Source organism: Corvus cornix, chromosome 10 (genome assembly GCF_000738735.6).
Source record: "Corvus cornix cornix isolate S_Up_H32 chromosome 10, ASM73873v5, whole genome shotgun sequence".
NCBI classification, from domain to species: domain Eukaryota; kingdom Metazoa; phylum Chordata; class Aves; order Passeriformes; family Corvidae; genus Corvus; species Corvus cornix.
The window spans coordinates 17,727,648-17,740,069 of NC_046340.1; the positions used below are offsets into that span (position 1 = coordinate 17,727,648).

A 12,422-nucleotide genomic window follows, 5' to 3' on the forward strand; every position below is an offset into this window, starting at 1 on the left:
TGTATCAGCTGTTTTATTCACAGCTGAAAAGTATTACTTCTCCTTGGGCTGAAAGTCATCCATTCTATCATCTATCCAAAACCAAGTGTAATTCAGCTCCCTGACAGTTTTTCCAGCACCACAAGTCCAAGCAGCAGTCAGAGCTGTACTCTTTAGCTAACTAATATTACAGAAGAAAACTAAAGAAAGTATTTTTCATCAACTGATTCAGTAACAGGAATTAACACAAATTTAGTTAGGGGCCCATCTGTCAAAAGCAACCAAAAGGTGGTACTTCACACATGCTTAGAAAAGACACAACCTCAAATACTAACAGAATTTCTCTTTTAAAAATACCAAGGATACTCCATATCTAAGAAAATACAAGTATAATTTAATTCAATAAATAATTCTCGGGGGCCAGGGAGGGTAAGAGGGTCAAAAACAATCTTACCACTGTGCAGCTGAAACTGCATTACAGTTAAGTGGCTTTTAGCATGGCAGAGGTAAGCCCAGCTGTGGGATATGCACAGACCTACAGAGGAGAGTGGCAAACGAAGGTGTTCAAACACAGACCCACAGAGGCTTCTGCCATACAAGCCTCAGAGTCATTACATCAATTAAAAAAAAGAAGACGATTGCTTTCTGATGTTTCTACAGCTAGAGACTCTGCTCATTATATTGTTTTTTAAATAGGAATAAATAAATGAAATTTATTAAGTTTTTCTATATTCTTATACAAAAGCTCTCCTGTAAAAACTGAAGGGAAGGGGAAATACAGCAGGAACAAAGTATTTCCTATCAAAAAGGCTTCCTTTGAAATTGAAACACGGAATCTAGTCCATGTACTTCCACAAAACCACACAGCTGGTGAACACACTCAGAAACTCCTTGGCCTCAAGTAGGCTTTTACCAAGTGGATTACTATTGGAGGTCAATCCATTTTAACCACAGCTGCGATGTAACATAATATGTCCACATTAGAACTCATGGTAAGAACGCAGTATTTTAATTACACCAAGTAAAAGAACAGATGTTACAGGAGAAATTATTCTAACATCATGCTGTCTTTAATACAAGCTTTTTTAAAGACACATTACTGTAATTTGATTTTTTTTAGAGCAATTCATTAAGTGCCAGTCATCCAGACTACCAGATACTCTTATCAGTCTGCTTAACATTGTGAAGTTCAGTCTTTGGAAAGAATCCAGCTAACCAGGAGCCAGATGCCTATGAATATATTCTTTAAAATATCTAGGAAAGACAAGGATGTTTCATTAGAAGGACATTTGTAAATCACCAGGCTTGTCTAAAAGTATTTATTAGGCATCTAGGCCATGGCCTTCTAGATTATGTGCTTTTGGCTCCCTGGTTCAGACAACTGGTCCTTTCAGTCAGCTCTAACCCTGATGGGAGATCACCTCAGCAATGTTTTCATACAGAGAACACACAGGACAGCAGGGTTCTTATCAACAGTTCTATGCTGTAAAAGATTTGACTGCTTAAATACTAGTTTTAGTCTATTCTGCAGTTCAGTAGAAGGGACCCAAAGGATCCACAATGTCTAAATGACAAAGCTTCAGGTCTGTTCACTGCTGTCCATGAAGAGAATTCAACTGGTCATCCAGAGAGGATATAAAGCATTGAGAAATTCAAATCCTTATTTATTTTCAGAGTAGTAACCTTGTTTTGATGTTTTCCCTGAAATCACTAACTTCTATCAGGCCTTTTGCTGAGTCCTGTCATTGCTGTGTCAAAGTCCCAGGTCAGGACTGTAGCCCCAAGCCCCGTAAAGCAAGTGAGGGAGGGAAGCAGAAAGCAGATGGGTAACCCAGGGCAGAGTCCCTTCCAGAGTGTGCTGGGCCATGGCTGCCATGGCAGCACAGAGCACAGCAAGCTCTGCAAGGAGCTCTTGGTCCTTCAGAGCTCATCTGTGCAGGAGACCCACAGCAAGGCACAGAACAGATGAATCAGTCTGGGTCGCACCTCTCAGGGGCCAGACATGGCTCTACACCAACTTCAAGTTCCAGCTTTCTGGAACCCTGGAAGTTGCTCTAATTACTGCTGTCAGGCAGCTGATCCACAGCCCACAATTACAGGCACTTAGAGCAAAGTTCAGGACATGGAGTAGCATTTATCAACTCCCTAGTGTTGGGCACAGGCAGATTTTTACTGAAGGGCTGCTGCCAGCACTGTGCCACACAAGAACGGGCAACAAAACGTCACACACTTTCCAGACCAAAAGGTTCACAGCACTGTGAACAAATGAAGTGCCAAAAGCAACTGAAGTCAAGGAAGCGAAAGTTTTGGTGGTATAAGAACATGACATCAGGTTAGAAAATTGCCTTGGCTCTCAGTAACTTCATTTCACACAGGAAATACTGTACATACATCGCAGCCATGCCACAAATATTTTTATGAAGTCGCTGGCAGACATCAGCACAGGGAAAGGACACCAGAGAAGAGTGCTGATGGCAAGGAAGAGCAGGATGGAGGGAACACATGGCACAGGACACTGAATGCACCAAACAGCCTAAGACTGTACAAAGCAGAGGACAAGGAGGCACCATGAGGAAGTACCAACACTCCAGATCTGCTGCTGCTGGAAGGGCTTGGTACATCAGTAGTGGGCAGATGTGAAGGGGGGCACCAGCACCCACAAGGCTCCTCACAAGGGCTACAGCAGCAATGTGACTCTGCCAGCAAACTGGCAGAAAGGCCAAGAGAGCTTTAATTTGTCCTGCCAGACAGAGACCTCCAAGTTTATAAGCACAGATTTACATCACAACCACCCCAAAAAAGCCCAACAACTCCAACTCCCAAATTTATCCTATTCAAAGTCAAGATTCCAAATCAAAACTCCACCTTCTCAGTTGCTAGATAAAATATTCATCTAGACTTACATTTTTTCAACAAAAATGACCATGGTACGTCTTATAGAGTCATTACATGCTAATCATTAAAATGAAAAAAATCCTCCTTAGCTATTCCCTAAACTCTATTTCTGCTTCAGACATACCCAACTCGTATACTGGCAGACTTCACAAGCACAAATTTGCACATCTGGCTCCAGAATCCATACAGCCAGTTACATGCTGTTTGGATTAATGCACAAGAGTGCCGCATGTGGGTGATTGTAATTACCAACATGCCAATGCACTTATGTTCCTGTGCATACAGACTCTTCCAATTATTTACAGAATAATTTGTGGCATATGATATTACTTCATTTATACTTACGAGAATATTTAAATATGCCTTAGGCTGCCTTGAGGCAGTTAAGGGACATTTGCTTAAGAGAACTACAAGAACACTTTTTATTTCAACTCCCAGTGCCTCTGAATGGTGCTGTGACAGACCACAGTGCAGCCACAGGTGCCCCACAAGCTGAGGTAGCTACTTTGCAAGCATGTTGTCAGCTGCTATTGATTTTTATGACAATTTTTGAATTATGCTGAAAACCTCCAACACACATCAATTTATCATCCTACCAATGGCATGCTTTTAAACAGGCCAGTTTAATAAACCCCTCTGGCACATGCACTATTTTTAAAGGCAGCTCAGATATTTTATTTTCTTTGCAAGAGTGAAAGGACAATGAAATTAGAAATCTTTGTGATCAAAATTGCTTTGTACAAGAGATTCCTTCCAATTACAAGCTATTAACCCAATAAAATATTTTCTGGCTTGACAGTATTCATCTCTATTACACTGTGTATCACACACTTCTCCAGTATATACTGCTTTGATGCAGCTGAATACATCCTATTCAAGAAGCAAACATTACTAAACTAGAGCCCAGCTACAGTTTCTTTTTCGCTTTAAGAACCTTTGATCAGCCAAGCTATGTAATTACTCTTCAGCATGGTTAGGGTGTCTGCTGGAGTGCAGGGCCATATAGCATTTTTTTTCTCCTCTCTCCAGGGAAAAACACATCAATTGCTTTCAGCTAAATGCACTCACATATGAATATTTTAGTACAATTTAATGTTTCTGCACCAACCCCAAAGGAGCAGAGCATCAATTTGTGAACATAGTTTTCTTGGAGTTAAAAGCTACACTGGATAATGCAGGATGAAAGGGGTTGTCAATCCTTAGCTTTTTAGCAAGTCAGAGAAAGACAGTCTGTAAATTCAGTCCCAGCTGCATCTCTAAAGTTTGCCACCATAAAGCTACTTTTCAACAACAGTGAATTATCAGAGGAGATATTCCAAAAACAATTTCCTAAGCACAGCTGGTTTTCCCATTGCTATTCCCATCTGTTACCTACCTAACAGGCCCAACCATTTATACCATGCAAAGTGCACCTGCTGGTCTGTTAATAACACCCACAAACCTGATGTACTAATAGCACATTCCTACAAAGCAGCGAGCTGAACATAGCAGAAATTATGTACCATCCTTTTAAAGAGAGAAACTTTGGCATCTCAATATTCCCTTGTATGTGAAACAAATGAGGAAGTAATTAAGATCTCATCATTGATAAGCAGAGTAGAACATTTCTTAAAGTAAGTACAATCCAGACGAGAGAAGTGACAATTCTCATGATGCCAAGGGAACCAATTAGTTCGTTATGTTGTTAGTCATTTTAGGCAAGAGCCAGGGAACACAAAAGAACAAAAATACTAGAATAAAATATGCCTTGTTTCACTTTCCTTATGCTTCCTCACAAGAGAGTGAAGGGAAACAGCAAATAAGCTAATCTGAACAAGCAAAGGATCCCTAAGAAAGCGATGGGAAGTAACACTCAAGGACAGTTAGCATCCACTTATTACAAAGAAATACAAAATACAGGATTTATGTAAATGATGTGATACTGTGCCTCCCCCTTCCTGCTACTCCCAAAGCAAGATGAAAACTACTAAGTGCTAAAAAGCCACTCACTGCAAGGGATGCCCAGTAAAATACTGGGACACAGAGGGGCTCAGAAAGCATCCCATTCTCTTGTAGAAGATGGGGAGCAACAAGAATTCCACTGTTCTTCCACGACTTTGGTGCCTTTCCACTGAACCAACATCTCACTTTTCAGCATCTCAACTGAAACTGCACCTCTTTTCCCCTCGTTATTACAGTCAATTCCTGACAGTTCAAATCTGCCTCTTTTGAAGTTCCTTCAATCTACTACAGCCAGAGAGACCCTCTAGCATGAAACTGAAGCTGAAACAGTGAAGTCAAGCAGTTTCCTCCTGGCCATCACATCAGAACTACACTGAATTCCCATCTACCTTGCCCACCTGAGGTTTCTCAGCAGATGCACCTACCTTCTGTGCAATCATATCACACTTCTAGCACGAACATTTAATCCAGTGCCAATTATTACTACATCATATATTTCCTAACTCGTGCCTTCCTGAGTTTTCCACCTCAGTTTCTTGTCATCTGTTAGCATTTTGTGCCCAGTGTTGAAAGTAACAAGACAGCAGCAACTGAACACCTTAAAATAAAAAATAAAATAAAATAAAAAAGAAAGTAGTTTTTCCAGCTAGGAAATCCTACAGCAAAAACTAAGGCAGTTCTAGAGTTAGACCCTGAAAGAGCACTAATTTTAGAAGAGTGAACATGTAAACTCTGAAGAGATTAAGCTAGAAGGACACCTTTCAGGCAGCAGTTGATCCTTCACAAGGTCAGAGGGTAACAATATAAACACACACTTGCCATAAAAAGCACCCCTCAGTGTCATTGAGGTTTTGGCTGTTGACTGGGGACAAGAAGTTGAGTGTGAGATAATCCCAGTACAACCCCACCCTCCTTCAAAAGCTGAAGGAAGGATATAATTAATTAAAATAGAATGCAAGGGAAAACCTGGAAAACCATAGGAACAGTCTGGGCATGCAAAGATAGCTGTCTAGTGGCACTGCAGTGTAGGACTTCATGGATGCTTCTCCAGAAGGAAGTGTCCAGGTCCCACACAGTCCCCAGCAGCCCTGGGAATGCACTTCTCATAGCCCAGCTGGCTCAATAGCATTAGACCCCCACCAGTGACCATCAGTCCCCCCCACACCTCTTCCTCACCAACCTGCACTGCAGAGGTCACAGATCAGCAACCACCAGAACCTAGGAAAGCTTTAGAGCAGTTGTTTTCCTTTTCTCACAAGTCAGAGTTAATTTTTTGTTTGAATATCAGACAAATTGCACGAGTTCCTGAGAAAGATTACATACTGCTTTGCATGTTAGAAATGTTACTAGTTATGCCTTGGGTAAGGAAAGCTAATACTGAACTAATAAATGAAACATTCATGTTCCATTTACAAAAGTTTTAAACAACTGGAAAAAACTTTTTTTTTTACTTTCTTTCTTCTCCACATCTGTTTTGTTCTTCTTTCTTTCTTTGTGAACATGAGAGAAAGAACTGGGAAGATATTTACTGTAAAAATTAACACCCCTATTTGAAATTTCTTATCTAAAAATAGCAGTTACTCTGCAGTAGTGGTGGTAGGCTTGATTTGTGTAGGGAATTTAATATTTTCTAACTGGATATACTTAACTAATATCTAGTAGTAGGCACTCATAGGAAGGATATTTTTATCCAAAACCAGCTAATTTGAACATTCTTACAAGGGCTTTTTTCTTAAACGGAAACTATATACAGTACTTAACCTGAGAACTGAATTTCATTTTTCTGCAGAACATCTGCATATAAGTAGTGGGAAAAACTGGCTTCTGATTATAAAAAATATGCTAACATGGTTGTCAGTGATTAAAGACACTGAATATACTAAATTGCTTTTTTTAATTAGGAAGAAAACATTTTATATTTTAATATATCCACTTATGTCTAAAAATTTCCTTCCTTCCATCTCATCAAATAATACAAATCAGCCTTCTCTTTCATGAGACACAATGTTCAAATAGGAGCTGCAATCACCTGAAATCAACAGGTTAAAAAAAAGGTACTAACAGGAACAAAAATAATGCACTGAATATTTTAGCAACTGGACTAAAACTGTATGCCAAAGATCCAGTCAAAACCCAACAAAATGCAAAAATACCAACATGAACAAAACCTTGAAGTTTAAGAGTCCAAGGCTACTTTGTGAAGAGCAGATATGCTGTGCAGAACCAGGGATCAAACAGACACAAGGTGAAATCTGTACTATTTAATTAACTGCATTCTTCCATCATTTAAGTAAAATGAACTCCAATTGTTCCTTGAGTGACAGTGTGTTCATGTATTAATACCTCAGCATTTTGGAAAGCTGCTGTGGCTGTGAGGTTCTTGGGGCCTGTGATGCACTGGGCAGCACTCCTAAAATCTGAAGCCAGTCACAGTATTATGAAGGACCAATGACCAAAATTACCCTTCCTTCCCCAAATCCACAATTGAAGGCACAGGGGAAGAAATAGGCAGCCCCTTCAGACCATTATCTTCTTACCCAGTGATGACCACAGAAAAACACCCCAGCAGTCATACAGAAAAAGCAGTAGAAGCACCTCCCCTCTTCCTGAGCTTGTAACTAACCCTTGTCCCTCTGTAGTCTCAAAACTGACCCAGTTCCAAAATCTTTGAAAACAATGCATTCCAATCCTCCACTGAGACCGGGCAAGAGACTATTAATAGAAGTGTAAGAGCACACACTAAGATACTTTCCCATCAGAAGTTAACAGCTGCACAGGAGAACAAGCGTGTCTCAGGCTCCAAGAGTTTCTTGTATCTGAGACTCTTCCCCTGCTTAAAACACACACACCCAGGAGGGCACCCACCATGTCAACTGTAGCTCAGAACTGAACACAAAACTCAGGTCTCGGCTACTCTACCTGACCAATGCACAAACCTGCTTTGCAATTCTCCAGATAGAACATCTCCAGGAGAACAAGCTCTCCCTGAATTGATACTGAGCACATCTCATACAGGGAGAAAGCAGCATCTTCTGAGAACTGCTAAAATAGCCAGTGTCATCTTGACCTGACCAAAAAAGCTCCGTTCTTCTTCAAGTCAACTCTTTTCCACTGCAGGGAATAATTTTCTACCTACAGTACCAAAAAGACAGTGAAGTAGAATTAGGAATGTTAAATTAAGAATTTGCAGCTTTCAACTGCTTCGTATTTAAGATACCTATCCAGCACACTGAAAAATTAAAACCTCTAGTCAGCAACTCTGTGGGCTTAGTATCAATTCAACTTGCACTTTCATTACAATTAACATTTAATATTTTCTATATTTCTAAACCACTGAATGCTACCCTTGCATGTATTTTAAGATCCAGACTAAATATCTGAAATTTGAAAGAAGAGGCACATAATTTCCAGTACTCTGCACAACTCACTATTTAATAAATATTTGTTAGAAGTGAGATGAGAGAAAAATGCATCAGCCTGCAGACAAATAGATGGAGCACCGTGCAATTGTGCCAGTTCAGATCATTTATGACACCATAGTTTAATATTCATTCACCAGTCCTGACTAAAGGCTATTTAACAGTCCTCTAGAACAGGACAATGACGACACTGATGTGATCCTGTGATGTGGCTTTATGTTCTTATGACACTCACATGTTGCTATGGGCCATCTGTAGTAAAATACAGCACTGTAACATCATAAAAACCAGCCTTTTTTGTTTCACCATAATTGTTTATGTACCCTTGACTCTGGAAAGAATGTTCATTGTTGAGCCTTAACACACAAACCAGAGCTGAGCTGTCTTCAAATTAATATTCTCCACCTCATTAAAGGATATTTGGATAGTGAAGAACTAAGGATGGTTAGTCTCATCTCATGCCCTTTCAAAATACACACTTAGCTTACACCCTGGTAAGCAGAAAGAATTAGGGTTGCATTTATAATCCACGGAACCTCCCAATTTCCTTACACAGCAGACGTTAATATCACTGCTATCAAGATTTTGGAATGACCTTAGTCTTATCAATAGGTCTACTTCTCAGAAGGAGTGTTTCGTAGCAGTTGGTTATATAGATTTACAGGTTGAAACACTAGCATGCCTAGAAATAGCTCCACTCAGCCTCACAGGGTCATCATCAGATGGCCTCTGATGAGGACTTGGAGAAAAGTAGCAAACATCCCTAACCACAATTCAAGACAAGAAATCAGAAGCACGAAACATCTTGTCCAAGAAAATCCAGCAGACAGAGTTGACAACAGAATCACAAGTTCTTGTCTTTGATATCCAAGTATTACTCTATCCTGCTGGATGTATCACTGGAAAAATAATGGTCATGGTTTGAATTTCTTAAATTTGCAGCAATGGTACAAAGGCAAAACATTTCAGATGCTATCAAGACTTTGAACATGCACAGCTTTTTAGTATTATTTAAATTGTTATGATTTGGTAAATGCCACAGTTGAAATATGATGAGTTTCTCTACTAAGTTTCAGCTCACTCTTCCTTTCTGGTCTCATTGAGCCATTAACAAGTAAAAAGTTGCTCCTTGGTGCCTTCTGTTGCCATACACAAAGAACGGCTTACTGAGAGGCTAAACCTTTACTCCACTGTAAACCTTTACTCCACTGTGGAGCTCAGTGTACCCCTGACAGATCATCACATCTCAGTAGGTGCTCTGCCCCACACTGAGGTGAGCTGCATTTGTACCTTCCTATTTACAAACACTCAAATGTGCTTTATCCAGCTGTAGCTTTCCTTGTATGTCCTCTGGTCATAAAGAACAATGAAAGTAGTCTCAGACTTCTGCATGACAGAAAGCCCCACACAGATACAAAAAGACAGAGAAATCAGTTCCCTGTGATATTGGGATGTAGAAACAGCATAAAAAGATTCTGCCCAATATTAAGCCACTCAGTATGTCCTTCTTGGTATTCCACTCTACAGCAGCCAATCTCTAAATTACTTCTCTCAAATTTCTTGCACTTTTCATTTCTTACAAAAATTTTGCTTTGACTGTACTGCAACAATACAGTAACAGTTACTAAAAGTTTTTAAAAAACCATCACCTGTAAAAACCCAGAACACACAACTGCCAGAGATCAAGCCATGGATTGATATAATTTTGGGTTTATGACAGTAATGACATCTTTTAGCATATCAATGCCAGCTGCTAGGCAGCTAAAAAAGGGTCAGGCAACTATGAAGAAATCCAGCATGCAAACCCCCTGACAAAGCCAAGTCAGAACACACCCCATTGACCCAAAGGAGAGATTTCCATCCCAGATTGCTTCTGTCATTTTGTAAATACATGGTCAAGTGACAGTATCACAGTGGGCACACTGATGTTCGTGTTAGGCTCAGTATTAAGACTCAGCTCATCTGTAAGTGCTTGCTCTGAAGGGAAATGCATGCTAGAAAACATCCCAGCTCTAAGATGAGAGATATTTCCATACTTACTGGTGCTACTATTTTGCCCGTCTGTCCAACTTGCATGTCATTAGGAACAAAGCCAGCATCAACAGCTGCACGGGAAGCTCCAACTAGTTGAAAGAAAATATTTCCAATGTTTTCTTTTAAAATATTTGCAAGCCAAATTTATATCACCATAAAAGCACATGTAGTACTGAAGAGTCCCACACTCTAAGGGCACGTATTTAAAACTTCCCTCTTAAAAGCTCTTATGGTAATCCCTCTCTATACCACTAGCTAAAAACTTTCAAATACTAAGTGCTAATGCACTTCATAAGCAACAGGAAATCCTTACTCCCATCACCAAAGGGCCATATATTTAAAACCAAGGATTTCAATCTGGCATATTTCCATGGTTTTTTCTTGTTGCTTTGTCAAAAGAAGATTTTCCCATAAATGCCTTCCCAAAATGTTCCTTCAAGTTTGAATGGAACATATGTGCCATCTTATATTGCTGTGAATCTCAAAAGTCAGGCATAGTAAAGAAAAATATCAAAGTAAACTCGAAAATGCCATATGGACATTTAGCTACCAAAGACACCAATTTAAAAACAAAGCCAATCATGTAAAACTATAAATTTATACACATGCAAAAGCTAAAATTAATGGAGTTAAAACATTAAAGCAAACAGTTTCTCCTTCTTTCCCAACCTTTATACAAAATACTTTGCTGAAACATTGTATGTGGTTGATTTTCTCCTGTTAATACAAAAGCAGGGCAAAAGGACAGAGCCACTCAAACTACAATGTGAGTGGGATTCTGTAAAGAAGAATATAAAAGGATGTGTGCAGAAAGTATCGGCTCTTCAAAATGACCTATGACAACTTCACTTTTTGTTTGCAAGCTTCTGTTCTGGAGATTTGACAAGGACAGGGAATATTACAGGTTAGTATTTTGCTTCATACACAGGCATTTAAATATAGTTGACAAAACTTTATCTATTACTAAACTAAGAGCATTTTAACAGTTTGATAGAGACATGAAAATAAAAGACTCCAGGTGAATTCTGGTTTTAATGTGACCTTTTTAAATATAATAAACAGGGTTAAAAACATATGGAGGAAAACAAGTTTACCTGCAGCATGCAATTGATCCGCAAGGTCATATAACAACTTGAAATTTTCACCACTCTTCAAGCCCCTCCCTTAAGAGTTAAGAACAAAAAAAGATCAAGAAAGAAGAACATATGTTTTAAGATTTTATTTTTTGCCTATGTAAACTTTCTGTATGAGAATTAGCATTTGCAAAGACTCAAAAGATATGCTTGCACAGGGTATTTTTGGATAGATTACTAACCAGTATTTAATATTTGGAGATTTTGCTTTTGTCTTTGCCATTAATATTTCATATGTATAAACCAACACCATTCTGTCTTGTTTACTTCCTGCACACAGCACCATCAAGGTCATTCTCCAAAACCAGGGAAACAGCATTTTTTTAACTAATTTGTGCTCCCTCTGCTGGCTTCAGGAACAAAACATTGTAGTGGAATTACTAAGAAATCATTTTAGCTGTAGGCATACACTAAAAGTCACAGTCCATCACTTGATACCTAAAGAGCAGAATACAATCATAACAGGTTTTAAAATCATTAAGGTGATTCAATAATAATGTTCGGACTGACTGTAATGAGCAGCAGTAATTTTAAACATGATAGATTTCCATCTAAAAACACTTCATATTGCTAAAATTTTGAAGAGGCTCACCAAATATGACAATGCTCTTACAAAGCCTCCCAGCATATGCTAAACTCATGTTCTACCTCTTCACAAAACATGTATGTTGGGCGGTTCCCCAGTGGCCCCTATGGAGTATTTCAGAATTTCATCATAATTTCCTTTTTTTTTAAAATGTATCACATTACAGTGTTCTGCTACAGATATTATTTAAGCAAGAGGTACCATTACTTAAATGCAACATCAGACAGTTTTAATGTTATCCACTCACCACCCGATACAACCACTTTTGCACTGGTGAGCTCAGGTCGATCGCTTTTTGTCAACTTCTGCTCAATCCATTCAGAGATACCGACGGGTGGTGGAGGGGTCACTGCATTCACCAGATGAACCAAACACCCACAAGGAAAACGACAAAGCATGTGTTTTCAACCTGAAATCTGAGCTTAAGCTTAATTC

General features: G+C 39.2%; 1 protein-coding gene across 2 annotated transcripts in view; it reads right to left on the minus strand.

Moving 5' to 3' along the window:
- The window catches only part of ETFA (electron transfer flavoprotein subunit alpha), a 39,245-nt gene that overhangs the window by 5,187 nt on the left and 21,636 nt on the right, over positions 1-12,422 (minus strand). For both annotated transcript variants that reach the window (XM_039557831.1, XM_039557832.1), the window contains exons 7-9: positions 12,235-12,336; positions 11,363-11,431; positions 10,275-10,357 (exon numbers count right to left, since the gene is read on the minus strand). In XM_039557831.1, the coding sequence (XP_039413765.1) occupies positions 10,275-10,357; positions 11,363-11,431; positions 12,235-12,336 (254 nt within the window). The remainder of the gene's footprint in view (positions 1-10,274; positions 10,358-11,362; positions 11,432-12,234; positions 12,337-12,422) is intronic.